At 34.8% G+C, this 20,685-nt stretch overlaps 1 protein-coding gene across 1 annotated transcript in view; it reads left to right on the top strand.

Moving 5' to 3' along the window:
• The window catches only part of DYNC2H1 (dynein cytoplasmic 2 heavy chain 1), a 319,035-nt gene extending 306,106 nt beyond the window's left edge, over positions 1 to 12,929 (top strand). The window contains 2 exon segments of the mRNA XM_021062717.1: positions 6,732 to 6,848; positions 12,682 to 12,929. Coding sequence (XP_020918376.1) covers positions 6,732 to 6,848; positions 12,682 to 12,840 — 276 coding nt within the window. The 3' untranslated portion in view covers positions 12,841 to 12,929.

Consider the following 20,685-nt stretch of genomic DNA (forward strand, 5'->3'; position numbering starts at 1 on the left):
AAAATATACTCTATATTAGATGCAGTTGAAGAAGACATAATTAATTAGAAATTAGAAGGAATCAACTCAGAACTGGTCACAGAGGTAAAGTATTAAAATTATGAAAAAGATATTATGAGATATGATAGTTTGACATTCTGACCTACTTCTAAAAGGATTTTTAGAAATATATATATAGAACAGACAGAATGACAGAGAAGCAAAACTAATTTGAAACAGTAGTTGCAGGAATTTTCAAAAATTGGAAAATGATGTTATTAGGTGAAAAGCACATGCAAAGTACCAAAAATATTAAGTAGAAGCAAATTCAAGTTGAGTTACACTGTAGTGAATGTATACAATATCAAGAAAAATCTTAAAAGTTGTCCGACAGAAAAGTCAGATTTCTACCAAAACAAAACAAACCTTCAAACAGATTTCTAATCAACACACTAGATGCCAGAAGACAATGGAGTGAGTAATATATTCAAATTGATGAGGAAAATAATTGTTAACCTCAAATTTTCTTTCCATCTAAAATATCATTCAGTAATGAGAATAATAAAAAGATATTTCCAGAAAGCTAAACACAAGGGTTACCACTCTTAGAACTTCAATAAAAGTATTAAAACATGTAAAAAGGAAAGCCAGAGAGAAAGCAATATGTACGAAAATTCAAACCGAGCCTAAAAATTAGAAGATAATTTAATTTAGTATGTAATGTCAACTGTAAAATATAAAATTTTTATTATGTTTAAACAAAAACTAAAACTCTAAACAGTAATAAGTAGATTAAAAATAACATGGTAAAATAAAATCCGTATCATGTTCAGGAGAAGTACTGAATAACTTAAGAATTCTTTAAAATTCATTAGAAAATGTCAGAGTTATTCATTCAAAAGATATGGCTAAATACTTTAAAATAGATATGCAATCCATAGCAGAAAAGATAAAAATTAAACAAAAAGAGATAAAGAGGAAAACAACATGCTAACTATTAGTCCCAATATATGACTAAAAACAATAAATATAAATTTTTAATTGAAGTATTAGTTGATTTACAGTTTTAAGTTAATTTTAGGTATACAGCAAAGTCATTTAGTTATATATTTTTTTCAGATTATTTTCCATTAGAAGTTATTATACGATAGTGAATGTAGTTCCCTGTGCTATACAGTAAATCTGACTAGGAACCATGAGGTTGCAGTTTCAATCCCTGGCCTCACTCAGTGGGTTAAGGATCTGGCGTTGCTGGGCTGTGGTGTAGGCCAACAGCTGTAGCTCTGATTTGACCCCTAGCCTGGGAACCTCGATATGCCGCGGGTGCGGCCCTAAAAAGCAGGGAAAAAATAGGCAAAAGTAATGGTCATTACAAATCAAAGAAGGCATTGAGGAACTATTCGATAAATGTTTCTGAGATAGTTGGTTGCTTGTATGGAAAATGATACAGTTTGAACCATCCTACTATCATAAACAAAAATTAGTCAGAACGATTTATGTTATAGATATGTAACTTCTTTTTGAAAAAGAAGACTTTCAGAAACAAAAGCCCTGGAAAATATCTTTATTTGGGATTTCCTTATACACACAGGAATAAAAGATTTAAAGGAAAAAGCTGATAAATATGCTACTTTAAAATTAAAAGACATCTTAGAAAATAAATATATAGACCATGGACTGGATAAATATATTTACATGTTATATAAGTGATAAAGGATTTGTGCTTAAAACACACAAAAAATTTTACAACTCAGTTTAAAAAAAAAAAATCCCGTTATGGGGAAAAGGGGAAGTAGGCAAAGGACAACAGGCAACTTAAAGCGTAAACGTAAATGACTAATAAATATAAAATGCTTGTTACCACTAGTAATCAGGAAAGTGAAATTAAATCTCAAATTTGATCAGTTATAAATCTCAACAGGCCAAGTACTGGCAAGGTTATAGCATAAAATAAATTCTCATACATGATGTACGCATATAGATTGACAAGTAGGAGTATAGTTTACCTTGGGGAACAATTTGCCAATATTAAAGTAAATTGAGAATGAGCATAAATTTCAACCTAGCAATTTCCTCTCTATACCTGAGAAATTCATATAGATGTGTATAAGAAGACATGTACCACAATATTTATTGCAGTGATATAGTAGTAAAAAATTAGAAATGACTTAAATGTTTATCAGTAGAATAATTTTTTACATTAATAATAACAAAATGTTATGCAGCTGTTAAAAATGAAAGAACAAAACCCAATCAAAAAATGGACAGAAGACCTAAACAGACATTTCTCCAAAAAGACATCAGTCAACAGGCATGTGAAAAGATGCTTAACACCACTAATTATTAGAGAAGTGCAAATCAAAAATACAATGAAGTGTCATCTCACACCAGTCAGAATTTATTAAAAATTCCATAAATAATAAATACTGGAGAAGATGAGAAAAAGGACCTCCTACACTGTTGGTGGGAATGTAAACTGGTGCATCCACTATTGAGAACAGTATGGAGGTCCCTTTAGAAACTAAAAATAGAACTACTATAAGCTCCAGAAATTCCTTCTCTCTCTCTCTCTCTCTCTCTCTCTCTCTATATATATATATATATATATATATATGTACACACACACATACATATACACACAATGGAATATCACTCGGCCGTTAAAAGAAGAAATATTGTCATTTGCAGCAATATAGGTGGACCTAGAGATTATCAGAAGGGGCTCACAGACATAGAAAACAAACTTATGGTTACTAAAGAGGAAGGGAAGAGGGGGAGGGATAAATTAGGGGTTTGGAAAATTTTTTTAAATCTTAAAAGGACAAAATGGATGCATCTAGACCAATGATGAAGGAAAGAATGGGTTGCAAAATGATGCATAAATTTTGCACTTTAAATACAGCCTGGAAACATGAAAAACAATACATTCATGGTTTACGGATATATTTAAAAATCATGCAAGACTAAGTCAGGATAATGACTAGGTCAGATGAGTGAAGGAAAGAAACAGGAAAGGCAAGGTGTGTACAGAGGACCTTACCTATGTCTGTTACTGTTTATTTGCTTAGAAATATGGAACAAACATGGATATATATTAAAGTCTAGTAAAACTGGTTGGGAAAAACATGTCAATTTTTAAATGTTTTTATGATTTTCTCTGTGTTTAAGACATTTTTTTAATTTTTAAAAGGAAGATTCTAGCAAATGAAGTCATAAAATAAATTATCAAAATAAAATTCAGGGTTTAAAATGAAATTCACTCTTAAGTTAAAGTCAAGTTAAAATCAGAAGAAATTCAGCACTGTATATGAGATAAATTAATGATTTTAATCCTGTTTTTAAGTGAACAAAGTCACTACTGTTACTGTTGTTAAACCCTTTTGAGGTGAGAAGCCAAAAGTTGAATAAGACCTTATGTTTAGGAATAGCTTTGTCTAAATAGGTTGGGGTCGTGATAGTTATTTGGAATATACTTACATAATTGTGTTCAGCCTGATCCACACTATCCTTTAGTAAGTTCGGTTTTGAGACTATAACCAAAGCCATATATTTGTGGGCTTTTTAAGTTTCATACTTTTGCAACTGCCCCCTCTCAGATGTTGTTCTGTTTTTGTTTTTTTGTCTTTTGTCTTTTTAGGGCTGCACCCGTGGCATATGAAGGTTCCCAGGCCAGAGGTCCAATCGGAGCTACAGCTGCTGGCCTACAGCACAGCCACAGCAACGCGGGACCCGAGCCGCGTCTGCAGCCTACACCACAGCTCAAAGCAATGCGAATCCTTAACCCACTGAGAGAGGCCAGGGATCGAACCCACAACCTCATGGTTCCTAGTCAGGTTCGTTAACCACTGAGCCACTACGTGAACTCCCTCTCAGATGTTTTAGTCAAAGATTCAAATGTGAATAACACTAGAGTACAGATTTTTTTTTTTTGGTTTAATGATTTTATTCTGTTTTGATTCTGTAAAGTTGAAAGCTATGAATTTATAAGCGAAGTAAGAATAGCGAGAGGAAACGATATTACAAGATATGTACATTTGGATGCCTTTCACTTAATTATTTGCATACAACTCACACAATACTTTTGTAGAGATGTCAAGAGGCAGCCTTTGACAGTGTGATCCTTTTAAGATAATGTAAACAAATGAGCTCTAATCTCAATAATTTCTTTGTATCCAAAGGATATGTGTCATGCAAAATAAGGTACTAATGACTACAATAGACTTCTATCAAACTTTTAGTAAAAAGGAAGAAAATACCCCATAAGTATTTTACTTACATATATATATACACACACACAGACACGCATAGTATTTTAACATGGTTTATCATTTAAAGGGAGTGAAAAACAGAGTGGAAGTACAGCACTGATCAAATTAGAAAACATGCTCTGTCATGTCACCTAGCTCTTTGATGTAGGAATGAAGTGATAGAAAAGACTCTATCTAGGACAAATTTGGGAAAATATTTTGCAAAATTATGTACTCTGTCCAGAAGTTTTTGAGTAAAATTATCCAGGTTATTTTTAATCAAAACTTTATTTTGCCTCAATTAAATGGATATACTTTATATAAAATAATTCTTAAGTGTCTAGAACTTAGAAGATGGATTAGATTAAATGAACAGTAATAGCTAAAACTTATTGAACACTTACTATATATCAGGCAATTTTCCAATTATTTTAACTATAATGTTAGTTTTTTTTAATTTCCTGCTCATGTTTTTGTTTTGTTTTTTTCCTGTGTGAAGCGATACTTACATACTAATATTCATACTCTAGTCTCTACCTTCTACTTGACCCCTCCCTTTCCAGGAAAGGTATCACTTTATGCTTCTATGAGTTTGAGTCAGGCGCCCAGGCCTGAATACTGTGCCTTCCTATGCTTTTCTTTCGTGTATATATATATATATATTCTGCATATATATATATTCTGCTCCGCCCCTTCAAGGCAGTCTCTGCATCTGGTGCATCTGTCTCCTTAAGGTTTGTACTATTACAACTAGAAGTCAAGCCTTCCTAATTCTAGAGCTTTGTATTTGCAAGTCCGTTGCATGGACACCTGTTAGAGCCTCCAAACTGTCTTTTCAGTAATAAAGGTAACATTTGGGGCCTCTCTGCTTTCACTCCATTCAATGATACAGAATCTCAGTGGAAACAAGAGTGCCCTTTGTTGAGACCACTCTGATCCTTTATATATTGTCATTTTATTGTATAGACAAGAGCATATTGCTTTTTGACATCCTCATGTTTTCATTTTCTTTACTTAAAATTTCAAAGTAGGGAAATGATAGAGGGTGTAGAGAGAAAGGACAGATTTAGAAAATGTTTATTGGTAGTAACAGGACTTGGTCATTGATGGCATGTGAGAAGTTCAGGAAAAGGAACCAAGAATGTCTTCGAGGCATCTGCTTAAGCAACTACATGGTCAGTAGTGCCAATTACTGAAATAAGCTTCCAGAGAATAAGAGTTCTCACCCCTCCCACCCCCTGGTTAGAAGGGGGAAATGATGAGTTGATATCTCTGTATACGTATGTTACATAGTTAAATTGTGACACTGGCAGTGGAGACTACTTTTACAAATTCTTACAGACACTAATTGAGCTCAAAACTCAATGAAACTTCTAGAAAAGACCTTAGAAAAATGATCTTGCCTAGAGGGTTTCTAGCACTGAAATTAGCAAAGTACTCTTTAAATTTTAATTTACATTTCTTCAAGGCCATACTTCAGAAACTCTTGAAGTGGCCTGTATAACATCATATCAGTGGTATAGAAGAGAGAATATTGAACTTAGGGATTCAGTAATTGTATTTTTATTCCAACTCTTTCACTGGCAGAGAAGTTGCTTATCTTTTCATGGTACAGCAACCGTACTGCAAATTTAGCTATCAAAACTATTTGTCAAGGTGTACTCTGCTAGTACCTCTTTGCTCCTAAACCACTCTCTCACTAAAAGTCTAAAAATGATTTCAATTCTTCCAACTTAAAGTGTTCCTTGACCCTAAAATTCTATAGTACTTTCATTTAGTATGTTACAACCTAAAGGATACTATGTGACATCTATAAGATTGTTTATATTTTCTGTCAGCTTCCAATCATGAGAATATTGATATAAGTACGAATGCAAAATGCCAACTCTGCATTTGTTGCCTTTAGATAAACTCAGGGTAGATTAACAATACAGAAACTAAAAGAATGAACACTTTTAAAGAAGAAATATGAAACTAATATTACCAAAATAATTATATTGCTTAACTCTCCTTTTTTATTCTTCTTTCAGCTTTGCATGGCATGTCAAGGATTTTTTTTTTTTTCATTAAACTTTCTGATTTTTTCTATTCTTTAGAAAAGGATGTTAGAATTACAAGTAGGGAGCATGTGTTCCTGTTCTCTGATATGCTCTTCTTTCCCTCTCCTGGAAAAGAATAATAACTTTTTGGCTTTTGTCACTATATTTCTATTAATCTAATGCCAAGGCATATGCAGTTATATGAATGATGACATTTTAAAGTATTGTTTTTCTAAAATATTTGCTTAAACTGAGAATTCAGCCCAAAGGAAGCTTATAGTGAACATTGGCCCAGGCCTTCACCTTCATTATTCTTAAATAAAATACCATGATTTTTATTTTCACAGTGTTTGAAATACATAGTCAAAATAGAAGTTGTTACCTTTCTTCTGAAGATAAAATATAGTAAATTCTGCTGTTTCATGCTCTAATGCATAGTTTAATGGTTTATATGTTTCCATGGCAGATCAGTGGCTTATTACTGGAAGGATGCAGTTTTGATGGAAATCGGCTTTCTGAAAATCAGCATGATTCTCCTAGTGTATCATCAGTTCTCCCTTGTTTTATGGGCTGGATTCCACAGGTAATACTTTTTTAACAAGACTAAGCTGTAATTTAGTCAATTCATTTTTAAAGTTATCTTTTCAGTAACATATTCTTGGTCTATATATTTTTGGTTTACTTCCTGATCTCACCTGCATTTGAACAAATTTAAAGTCAAAATATTTCATCCTTTATAGTTTTTAAAATGTATAGGACATTTTAAAACCTTCATTTTATTATGGAAAAAAACATTATACTTTTCAATTTCTAAATAATTTGTAGCCTAATAAGAAAAAAAGCCTTAGTATGAGCTACCATGTATTATGTTCCTCTTATTTTCAACAATATGCTAAATGCTTTGTATACTTTATATATTCTTCCTAGTTCTGCAAGGTGGATATTATTATTTCCTATTTTCAGTTGAGGAAATGTGTGCTCACATCAGTTAAATGACTTCCCCATAGACAGGCCTGCAGAAATCAACAGCATCAATATGTTAACACACATCTGGCTTTTATATTGTCCCATGTCATGATGCTGCTGATTGACAGGTGAAGAAACTCTCTTGACAAAGACTTATTCAGTTAATGTTTTCCCTTTTAAAGCCTTCAGTTTTTGAAAGAACTTTCAACAGTGGAACCTGGGGGAATATTTGCCTTTAAAATAGGACATAGTTTGGGAATTCCCGTCGTGGCTCAGTGGTTAACAAATCTGACTAGGAACCATGAGGTTGCAGGTTCGATCCCTGGCCTTGCTCAGTGGGTTAAGGATCCAGTGTTGCTGTGAGCTGTGGTGTAGGTTGCAGACGCGGCTCCAATCCCTTGTTGCTGTGGCTCTAGCGTAGGCCAGCGGCTACAGCTCCAGTTAGACCCCTAGCCTGGAAACCTCCATATGCCGCGGGAGCAGCCCTAGAAAAGGCAAAAAGACAAAAATAAATAAATAAATAAAAATAAAATAGGACATAGTTGTAGATGAAGCACATAACTTTTACTTAACAGTAAAATTTTAAAATGTAAGTATGAATATATGCCAATAAACTTTAAAGTTTTGATTCTATGTCTATCACCAATAAAAACTATTTCATATACTGCTTACTACAAGAAAAAATGAGTTTTCTAGTTGGGAAATAATGAGTTGTGTTTTCCAATTATTATAAATCTTTTTTGTAAAATAAAAAATCAAAAGCATCAGAGCAATTGTTTTAAAATAAAAACTAATAAAGCTATACCAGTAATTAGCCGTTATTGTTCAAAGAGACACAAGAGCAATCTCTGACCTAAAGGAACATACATTTATGTGAAACTCTCCATCTTCTGCCCCTCCCATATTAGCTCCATTTTCCATTTTCCTTAGAGAAAGGATCAGAAGTTGAAATAATCTTTATTTCACCCCAGCTATTAATTCATGTAAGAAATTTATATCAAAAATTGGTAAATTATGGAGGATACACATTAGGTATATGAACCAGACTGAAAGTTATATTGCAAAAGTTAAGGTTGAAATTTACTAAGGATTTTAGCCATACATATAAAGTTGTATATGATAACAGAGATGAATTCAAATGAATCCAAATTATGTGAAGTGTTAATTTCTCTGGCAAACAAAATTAAAAGCCATATAATGACCTCAATGATGAGGGGAAAAAATGTAGGACATGTATAAACTGGTTCACTAAGGAGAAACTCCAGCAGTAAAAATAGAGCATTGGAGAATAACTAAGTGGGCATAAATGCAGAAGAGAATGACCTAGAGCATAGATATTTGAGAACATTAAAAACTCTGAGAACTCCCCAAATTTACCTCACACTCATTTACCCTTTTCATGCACCTAAACACCACCCCCATCCGGATCTAATGTTCCATATAGTTTGGGAAGCGCTGCATTTTGAGGTAGATCAGTCTTAGATAATGCTCTGTTCTGATATTCCACAGGAAGTCGGTTTGCCTTTGGTCTATCTTTTCAGTAAAAAATATTACTTAGAGTTTATAAGCCCCACTGTAACATAAAAATCCTGAACCTGAACTCCACAGGCCTACACCTTCCAACAGGCGCCAGAATTGACAGTTCAACTTCAGAAACAGTTTCATTCCCTGGGAAATTACAATTGCAAAATGATTTCTCAAGCCACTCACAAGAACAGTCTCTTCTTTATATGAAAATACTTTCACATGTATATGCTGAAAGCTCTGCCCTGTATGCACTCTGGTTTAAAAATAATAATTATTTGCTAAATATTTTTCCTATGTGACAGTACCCCCCCCACCCCACCCCAGGACTTATTTTGAAAGCTATGTTGCTAACATCATATAATTTAAAAAATTTGAGGAAAGTATTTCTCTATCAAAATATGTTTTAAAAGAGTATCTAGACATTCTTGACAAAGTCTTTCGAAATATTCATTGTTGGCAAGTTGTTTTATTTCCTGTTTTGAGCTAGTTGTTTTTTCCAGGATTGCATTACTAGTAGTGCCACTTTTATGTATGCTAAACCTCTGATTTACGAACGTCTTCTTTTCTTAAAAAAAACCCTGTTCACTGACTTGGTTCATAAACATTCTGAACACATATTAATTAAGTTAGTTGGACTTTATGCAAAAAATATATTTCTGATGAGAAATATATGTTGGTTTGCCTTCACATGTCTTATTAAAATGAAATTTGAGTCGATATTGGCCAAATAGTTAATACAATTAACCTGGGTAATTTTGCGTTTCTTTGTTTTCTGGTGTTTTTTTTTTTTTTTTTTTTTGTTAGTTTTCTTTGATTTGTTGGCTAAGTGAAACAGAATATCACCATTTGCCTTTGTAAAATGTCTTCTTTCACATATTTGCATATTGCCTTCTTTGTGTACTATGTGTATACTTTTAAGTCACTTTCCCTGGGACAAGGGCATGAGTATAAGTAGTCACAATGTATAGATTTTTAATTCTGTCAAACCAATTTGTTTACGTGTAATATGATATGATTTGAAATCTCCCTAATATATCCTCTTTTTTGCTTTAATTGAGCACTTAGCATAGTTATTAATAAAATTTTAATTTCATTCAAATATTTAAGTCCAGCAAGGTCTTATGCTTTGTCTGTTAAGAGAAACATATAAAAGAGGGAAGAGTGTCAAGAATTTAATTCAATTAAATAATTTTTATAGAACTTCTGTCTGCACAAAGTATTGTGCTAATAGTGAGAATGCCAGGGACTTACTTGTCAGTTCCACTATTTCGATTATTTACTAGTGACCTAAGAGCAAATCCACTTAACTTCTATTATAGGAGGTTATAACTTGTACCATTTAAGAGATTCAGAGCAATGACAAGCAAAATTTTAAGAAGCAACTGTGGTACTTTGCTTTTAGAGCACTATAGGTTTTGCTTGAAAGATTCGTGTGGTCACTTTGAAACCAACAAAAAGCCTATAACCGAAAACAGGTTTGGAAGGATTTGAAATATATACAAAAACTAGTAAACTGATAATAAAAATGCAAAAGAATCAACTTTGCATTACTCTTAAATTCCTAATTTAAAAGGAAAATTGCTTTCCATTAAAACGAAGAGATATAGAGAAAATCATCTGAATAGAAAGGAATAGCATTATAAAACATATCGATGTGATGTTTTATTTTCATTTTTTACCATAGAAGTTATGGGAAGCAAAGCAAATGTCAGGTGGCAGAAGAAGATAATTTAAGACCTTTCCTGGGATTATAAATAGGCATCCATAATTCATATCATTTCAGTCCAACAAATATGTAATGTTTGCTCTTTGAAGAACTTAAAGGCAATATGAAAAGAAAGGCTGCACTAGGTTTTTAACTTTAGGAATAGCTAATGAGGTATGAAAATTATAGGAATTTCTGAATCCTAAAGCTTTGCTATTTAAGAAGAATTAGAGAAGAAGGTAGAGATTAGGCAGTGACTAATAGTGGTTGAAAGTTATTTTTAATCCAAATTCCATATTTTTTCTGAGACTCAAGATTAATTCTCTCCTTTAATCCTTGTTAGGTTAACCTATCCCACGGTGGTAGTTTGTTTATTTTGATTTCTGGTACCGAGGATCCTCCGGGAAATGACTGACTTATTTCTAGGACAGCAAACGTATAAGACGAACTTATAACATCTTTACATGCTAGAAAGTAAGAAAGCTATTGAAGGCAACTAGGGACATATAAAAAAAAAAAAAAAGCCAAAACTTTCAGGAGCCAACTTACAGAGTTCCCACTGCACAAAGATTGACACTTTGAACACTGATGAGATAGTAATTGTATTGCATTGAAGCACATTGAGTGTGTTTAAATCCACCAGTTCATAATGATACCTTAGAAAGAGGTGGGGGTGGTCATCAATCCCCTATACAGCATACTAGGGAGCAAATTCATTATTTTAAAAGCCCACAAATAAAGGGAAATTAGGGAGCATTTATCCATTCTCTCCTATATGAACTGTAACCTCATGGTAATCAAATGATTGATAAATGGAAGTTTCTCTTTATAAATATATATCTGCCTGGAAAAGAAGAAGGAATGATAGAATTAGATTATCATTTTGTAATCTTGAGTGTAAGTAATGATCATCTGTGGCTTCCAGTATCTAAAAAGAGAGACCATTGAACTATATGCCTCTTGATGGAAGTATACCCTAGTACCTTTGCAGTGTTTTTAACCAAAAATTGAATCTGAATCTGAACTTACCTCCAGATCCACTTTACAGGAGTAAAGAGAACAGAAGAACATCCTGCCATGGGAATGTGGCCAACAGAAGTCAGAGTATGGGAAGCTCTTCAGTATAGCAAACAAATTGCAAGGAAAAAAGTACAAAAAACCCTATAAATTTAGGTGACATAAGAGACATAGCAACAAACCACAAAATAAAGGGCTTTATATGAATGGTTCTTACAAAAAACTCTTTTACAAATTTTGAGATAATGAGATAATGATTATAAAGTGATATCGAGGAAGTTCCCTTCGTGGCTCAGCAGGTAACAATCCCGACTAGGATCCATGAGGACACGGATTTGATCCCTGGCCTCACTCAGCAGGTTGAGGAGCAGGTATTGCCATGAGCTGTGGTGTAGGTCACAGTTGCGGCCCGGATCCCACGTTGCTGTGGCTGTGGTATAGGCTACCAGCTGTAGCTCTGATTAGACCCCTAGCCTGGGACCTTTCATATGCCATAAGTGTGGCCCTAAAAAGCAAAATAAAATAAAATAAAAAATAATAAAGTGATATTGAGAAATGAAGGTTTTTATTGATAACAGTATTGTGATTGCATTTTTATATTTATAGACATATATTTAAATATTTATAGATGAAATTTTATAATGAAGAGGACTTGGGTCAGAATAATCCAGGGCTCCCTGGTGGTCTAGTGTTTAAGACTAGTGTTTAACACTAGTGTTTAAGACTTGGTGTTTTCACTGCTGCGGCCTGGGGTCAATCCCTGGTTTGGGAACTGCAATCCCACATCAAGCTGCTGCACACCACGGCCAAAGACAGAGAGAGAGAGAGAGAGAGAGAGAGAGAGAGAGAGAGAGAACTAAAATATTCAAAATACTCCAATATCGGGGGCTAGGGGAAGGTTATAAATGAAACACCATTGGTCATGAGTTGATAATTATTGAAGCTGAATGATGGGGATATATTATGCAGGTTTTTATTTAAAACATTTCATAATAAAGTGTCTTATTATTTGGAAGGGTTTGTGTTTGTATCTTTGGTTATCTAATGATCTATTTCAACGTAGTGTATCACTGTATTTTATCTTATTTTGTTATTACTCAATGAATTTATTACATTTATAGTTGTACAATGATCATCACAATCCAATTTTATAGGATTTCTATTGCTGTATTTTAAAACAAAGTTAATTCTTTTCAAACAGGACGCGTATGGTCCATATTCCCCTGATGAGTGCATATCTTTGCCGGTTTACACGAGCGCTGAAAGGGATCGTGTAGTGATCAATATCGACATTCCATGTGGGGGCAGCCAAGACCAGTGGATTCAGTGTGGAGCGGCTCTATTTCTAAAAAATCAGTAGACCCTAATGACAACAAGAACTGTCTTAGCAAAAGTAAAATTTATTATTTAAGCTTTGAATAAAATACGTGTTCAGTCTACATTTCTACATTTGAAGTGTTAGTTCAAAATTATTACCATATAGTTGTCCGGTGTTATCTCATTGGGGTTTTTTAAAGGTTTTTGTTTTGTTTTGTTTTGTTTTTTGGCTGAGCCAGCAATATGTGAAAATTATGGGCCAGGGATAGAACCTGTTCCACAGCAGAAACCCAAGCTGCTGCAGTGACAACACCAGATCCTTAACCCACTGAGCCACAAAGGAACTCTGCATTTTTATTTTAATGGGTAATGACAGTATCTCATACCTTTTGAAGTAATAATGGAGTCAATGTTAAGGTGGAGTATTTCCTGTGTAATTTTTCTGTGAGGAAGGTCACTTTTCCAGTGGCTCAAAAATTTTGTTTTACGTAAAAGATTTAAAATAGTGTATTTAAGGAATTAGGAGTTCCCATCGTGTCTCAGTGGTTAACGAATCCAACTAGGAACCATGAGGTTTCGGGTTTGATCCCTGGCATCACTCAATGGTTAAGGATCTGGCATTGCCATGAGCTGTGGTGTAGGTCGAAGATGCGGCTCGGATCTGGTGATGCTGTGGGTCTGGCATAGGCCAGCAGCTGCAGTTCCAATTAGATCCCTAGCCTAGGAACCTCCATATGCCTCAGGAGCAGCCCTAGAAAAGGTAAAAAGACAAAAATAAAATAAAATAAAATAGTATATTTAAGGAATCAGTAATAACTATTTTGGCTATCATTTTAATATCATAATTAATATAAAATATTAATAATGATTCTGTCTTCCATGATTATATATATGTGTATATATATAATACACATATGTATATATGTATGTATATATGTATTTTTTAAAACATTGAAGGATGTGTTAGTTCTACTCTTTTTTTTTTTTTTTTTTGCTTTTCAGGGCCACACACATGGCATGTGGAGGTTCCCAGGCAAGGGGTTGAATTGGAGCTGCAGCTGCCTGCCTACACCACAGCTACAGCCATGCCAGATCTGAGCCGCATCTGCGATCTACACCACAGCTCATGGCAACACCAGATCCTTAACCCACTGAGCAAGGCCAGGGATCAAACCCGCATCCTTATGGTTCCTGGTCAGGTTCTTAACCTGCTGAGCCACAATAGGAAATCCCCAGGATGTGTTATATTATAGTTAAAATATACAGCATCTCAAAGTAATGCAAAAGAAATGAGGAATTATAGCACAGAAACCAGGATAAGAATTTTACAAATAGAATAATTAAATGATGAACAGTTATAATTTCACATGGCTTTACCATGTGGTTCTATGAAACAGTAAAATTCTGTAATTGCTCAAAACTGAAATATTATATTTTATATTATAATTTTAAAGTTTCTGAGCAATTTGAATTAGATTCAGAAATACTAATTACCTTTAATTATATTAACATATAGAAGTTTGTTATTTTTCCTCATGTAGTAGAATAGTTGGGTCAGTTGTCATTCATGCAACCATTCAGGAACAGAGACTCATATTAGTCCTGCCATCTGAAATACATGGCCTGGGAACTCCCAGTATGGCACAAGGGGATCCATCTTGGGAATGCTGGAACGCAGACTGAATTCAGATCTGGCATAGGGGTTTAAGGAACAAGCATTGCCACTGCTGCAGCTTATGTCATGACTGCAGCTAGGATCTGATCCCTGGCTTGGGAACTCCATATGCTGTGGGGTGGCCAAAAAAGAAAAACAATTAAACTAAATTAAATTAAGTTAATAAACATATGGCCTGGCATGGACATGCCAGTCAGCTAGAATAGGGAAAAGCACAGAGGCACACTCAGGGAAGGTGTCTGTGGTCTGTATCTGGAAACGTCACACATCATTTATGTTACATTCCATCAGAGAGAACTTAATTACGTGGCTACACCTAATGCCTAGGTTAGTGGGAAATGTAGTCTAGCTGTGTGCTCAAGGAAGGGAAGCATGGAGGGGCTAGCCCTACCTGACAAAGAGCCCACTACCAAACTGCCTTCAGGACAAAGGCATAAAATGACTGAAAAATAGAAAACAAGCACAAGGCCTTTAATTGATCTTCTGACTCTAAACATTGTGCTTATAAATTATAATGCTTAAATTCAGTAAAATAACACGATCCAGACACTAGCCACATCCCAGTTGTACAAAGATGCATTAACACACTCTCTCTGCTCTTGAGACTTAAGAGCTGATAGGACAGTGACAAGTGAAAATAGTATCACTGTAAATTCTTTTTCCTGATATTAATATGGCTATACCAGCTTTTCTTTTGGTTACAATTTTTTCTTTAAATTTAGGAAACAATACATGAAAATATAGAAAAACGTTATAGTACAATGAAATCAGTTATATGACACACTAGCAAAGGGCTGTGGAATTCCAGGGGATGGTGTGACTAATTCTACTTGCTATATGTATTATTTAATCAAAGCTTACCAGCAATGGGTTAATTAATCTTTTCTTTCTTTCTTTTTTCTTTCACAAAACTGACTTTGAAAATTTAAGTTACAAATGGGTAACAAACACATTTTTTTGGTCTTCCAAAATGAACAAGTAGTAGCATGCTATGCTGTTTAGCTTTTTAAAAGAAATTTTTAAAATTTTTAAATAATTTCAAAACAAGTTAGAGCCTGTCCTATTCCCTTCTGCAGTTACATTTCAGAGGCACCAACTAACATCTATGTTATGTACACAGGCCATCAGTATAATAGCAAAATATATGGCCAAAAACAATCTAGGAGAGGTTTGGGGTTATTTTTGTTTTTGTTTTTTACTTTTTACAGCCACACCTGCAGCATATGGACGTTCCCTGGCTAGTTCGAATTGGAGCTGTAGCCGCTGGCCTACACCACAGCCACAGCAATGAGGGATCTGAGCCGCGTCTGTGACCTACACCACAGCTCATGGCAACGCTGGATCCTTAACCCACTGAGTAAGGCCAGGAATTGAACCCACGTTCTCACGGATACTAGTCAGGCTCGTTAGTGCTGAGAGGTGTTTTTTTTTTTGTTTGTTTGTTTGGTTTTTTTTTTTTTTTTTTTTTTGGAATGAATGAAAACTCCAGAAAACTACCTAAAATTTGAGAAGAACTCACTATCCGAGATTCTCAGTCAGTAGAAGCAAAACACAGACATTGGGATGGCCCAATCAGGACAGTGATTTTCAAAATAAAAACCTCAGCAAACCAGGAATAGACAGGAATTTCTTTTGATGGATAGAGAACACATATGAAAAAACCTATAACAAAAATCATCTTAATGGGGAAAATCACTCCAGAAGCATTCTTTTTAAAATGAGAAAGACAAGGTTTATCACTTCTGTTCAACATTGTTAAGGGATCCTAACCAGCACAGGATGACAAGAAAAAGGCAGAACTGGAAAGCAAAAGCAAATAAGAGAAAAATATATTTAGGAAGAAGACATTAGCACTCAGTCTCTCTCATCAGCCCTTTTAATTTCTGATTTTAATCTTCTAATTTTTGCAATCTTTAACACATGCACTTACGAAAATTTAAGGGGCAGAAACTAAACTCACTTTAAGCATTTCTCAACAAGAATTCTTTGGAGGTTTTGTTTTTCATTCTGAGACTTTCTGCTCTAACTCCTGAAAGAAGATGGAGACTGATTATAAGAAAACAGACATGACAAAATCACTCCAGACACTGGGAACAGCTTTTCTATTTGACTTCCTTTCACTTATTTCCACCTGTCAAAATAAAAGTGTGGCTGAGTTATCTCCCACCCATGTCCTCAGGAAAGTGTGAGCACATAGGAATCTGACCCCAGGGCATGGCCAGAGCAAGACTGCAGTGGGCCCTGGGGACACACAGGAAAAATAGAGAATGAAATATATTAGACTCAAGATTAGCCATTTTACCCCTTATTTTTGACTCTCTTACCCATTAAGCATCTTGATAACAGGAAGTGTACTTTTCATGCTTTTATTTCTGGTATTTCCTTATAATGGAACTCAATATTTATTTATCAAATCAATGACTAAAACTGCTTCCAGACAACTTAATCATCAGATCTGTCTCCAAATTATTTTAGATTCTTCCGAAAATCAACCCCATGCCCAAAGAATGTGTATTTCCCATCATTAAGCATACTTGAAGACTATCCAAATGTCCTTAAAGGAAATCTAAAAGAGGTTCCAAAAATATCTGATTAAGGAGAGCGTCATCTTCCCTATGTGACAACTTAAAGAAGACAGCTACTTGGGATGTGCAGTTCTTAAATCAAAAGCTTTTGGAAATGAAAAGGATGTAGAGACTGAATTTTTGTTTATATTGTCTTGTTTTTTCTTTATTGTCATACCTTCCTAAATACTTTATTGTTCCTTGTGAACCTGAAATTTTCTACATTTCAACCAGGAGGAAAATTACGATTTTTTATTAATAAGGTAGATTTTATAATGCATACCAGAGGATCTGTGTTATAAGGAGTGGAGGTATCCTGTCAAGGTCCAAAAGCTCAAATCAGTTATCCTCTTTAGTTTATCGGGGTTTTTTGTTGTTGTTGTTTGTTTGTTTTGGCCATGGCCATGGCATGTGGAAGTTCCTAGGGATTGAACTTGTGCCACAGTAGCGACCCAAGCCCAGCAGTGACAAGGCCGGATACTTAACTTCTTGCACCACAAGGGAACTCTCCTCCTTAGTTTATCTGAAGCCCTTCCAAATATTAGTACTGTAAATCTCCTCACTGAAAAAAAAAAAAAAAATTGAACATATGCAAAGAGTTGAGTCATTGGTAGAAAGACAGGAAAAAAATAAAATAAAATAAAATCCAGCTGAAGGAAAAAAAAAAAAAAAGCCAAGCCTGTTGAGAATGTCTCTGCCTGTGCTGATGTTTTTCATACATGTAGACATGGCAATCAGCTTTTTTTTTTTCTTCACAAAAGAAGAAGGAAAAACAAGCATCATCCATGCTATACGTCTTATTGATTCTCTTTATTCTATGCCTATTTTTCTCCTTTGTCCTTTTTTCCAGTTCCTGAGAACCATTTCAAATGGGATTAAATCAATAGGAAATTAAAAAGGCAAAAGCAGAAACAGGAAGGTGGATGGATAGATGATCTCTGATGTTTCCTTGCTTTAGAAGTGGTAAGTTATTGGTTAACACAATAAGGGTAAAGAATAAAACAAAATTTGTGGAAAATTTTGTGGAAAGATCACAAAGCAATGAAAATACCAACTTAAATCACACAGAAAAAATAAATGAATCACATCATAGCCTAGGTATAATTTGGAATATTTATTAAAGTCAGTGACACCCATGTGATTTGAAAGTTGGCTTTATTTCTATTTGAAACAACAAAGGGTTATTAAAATAGGAATTTATTTGAAAAGAGCTAGTTCTGATGTAATAGTTCTATCTTTAATAATGCTACAGTTCCTAACTGGTTTATAATTTTAAAGTTACTTCCCTGCATATAAAGCACAACCCTTTCCACGGCAGACTGCTACTTATCCTTCTACCCTGCAATAAAACAATGTTGAATTGGGTTAAATAGGCACTCAGAATAAAAATTGCAATTCCTCCTTTCCATTATATTCAAGTATGACCATGTGATTCAATTCTGGCCAAAAGATGGTGAGCACAATAACACACAGCAGCTTCCAGGAGCCTTCTTACAGGACATAATATGTCATTTTCTCTCTCCATCTCTTCCTCTATTCTGCTGCCTTGTACGGGGACCTTGGCATCTTGGCCATGTATTTGTGACCACAAAAGGCAGAGCAACAACATGGAAGGAACTGGTTCTCTTTGTGGAGCATAGATGCCTCCCCTGAACCATTTAACTCTGGACTTCACTTACTTCATTTATACAGAAGAGATTGCAAACTCTAGATGTGGTATATAAAAGCCACTTGGCTGGTGGTATGGATAAACCGAACAGGACTGACTGCCCTCAGACAGTGCCTCCAAAAACAACAACTAGACTCAAATATTCAAACTGAACTAGAGCCCTAAGTTGGAAGCACTTTTAACCTATGCTTTCTGACTGAGGCAGGCAGCAACTAAATAAAACTCTTGCCAGAGACACTGGCTGTACCTTTGGGACTGCTCTTCTCATGGGGAAATCAGGCATTAAGCTGCCTCCCTCTCTAAAACCTCTGCCACTCTTTGGCCATAAGAGAGCTGCAAGTATGTAAAACAGCACCACCAGTAGGTCATTGATCCTTCAGATAGTTGCAGACATCTTTCCAAAATGAGTGTACCTTGGTCACTTGGCGGAAGATAACTGCTTCGTTGTTTAGAAGCTCCTTATGGAGAGTTTTCTCTCTCAAGGGAGTTATCCAATTAAGTTTCCATTTCTCAGGTAGGAAATGTATTCTCAACTTGAGCGGAAGTGATCACTGACTCATCTCCGCCGTAAAAGTCTTTCAGGTCAGCCTCACCTCACTGTCCATGGTGGTTATGCTAAACATCTCCAGAATAAATTGTATGTGGTCTTCATGATAATTACATGTTTATAATGTAATGGTAGTGAAAAAAGATAAAATATGTTATACAGGACAATTTCATGTGTAAATGTACGTATATGGCATATCTCTTATTTGAGAGGAAGGTATTTTTAAATATTAAGTGATGATTATCTCTGGAGAGAATAATGAATGACAGGTGATTTTTTTGCTTTACCTTGGGTATATTTTTACATTTTTCAAATATTTGAGAATGTATTGCCTTCACAATTAAAACACTAATTTATTAAAGGAAATAAATAAAAATGTAAACTTGAAAAAACAATGTGTACAAGTTAGCTTCTCACATTCTGAGATCATTCCTTTCAAAGTCCATTAATTGGCAAGATGTCTAGTCTATTTGTAGTATGTGTTGCTATCGATTAATTTAGTCATAGCATCAAGTAAGGGTTCATTGAGATTTGTATATAACTGGTATTTGATTAAATTATTTTAGATCAAAAACAAAGGTGCCACATCTTTCTACCTTAGCATATATGTAATTTTAAAGTTCAGTATTTGTAATAAGGAGAGACTAGGGAGTCAAGGGAAAGTTAAACTGAAGGCAGTTTTAAAGGCTTGTATTTAATTGCAGAGTGACAAAAGCCCAGGACATGGAGTTAGGACCCTAGGCTGCCAGTGGCCCCATCACGTTTACCTAGATGTCTGATCCCTCTGAGCTTAGGTCTTCATCTATGAGATGTGGATCACTATTCCTATTTCAAAGTGTAATTTAAAGAGCAAAGGAGTCCCCTGGTGGCCTACAATTAAGGATTCAGCTTTATCACTGCTGTGGCTCAGGAACTTTCACATGCTGTGAGCACAGCCAAAAAAAAAATTAATTTAAAAAATAAAAATAAAGAACAAATGAAATGTTTGTTTTTGTTTGGTTGGTTGGTTTTGCTTTTTAGGGCTGTGGAATATGGAAGTTGTCAAGCTAGAGGTTGAATCAGAGCTCCAGCTTCTGGCCTATGCCGCAGCCATAGCAATGCAGGTCTGAGCCGTGTCTGTGGCCCACACCAGAGCTCACGGAAGTGCTGGATCCTTACCCCCTGAGCAAGGCCAAGGATCGAACCCTCATCTTTGTAATTCTAGTCAGGTTTGCTACCACTGAGCCACAGCAGGAACTCCAACAGCAAGTGAAATATTATGTGGTAACATTTCATTAACTAGTATAAATTTTAATTTAAGTCACTGTTATACCACCTTGAGACTGGATATGAATTTAAATGCTGAGACAAATTACAAATTAGTTTCATATAAAACTTTACTTCACTATTTAGAAATAAGCTGAGAATGATTTGATTATAACATTCTCAAGTTT

This window comes from Sus scrofa, chromosome 9 (genome assembly GCF_000003025.6).
Source record: "Sus scrofa isolate TJ Tabasco breed Duroc chromosome 9, Sscrofa11.1, whole genome shotgun sequence".
NCBI classification, from domain to species: domain Eukaryota; kingdom Metazoa; phylum Chordata; class Mammalia; order Artiodactyla; family Suidae; genus Sus; species Sus scrofa.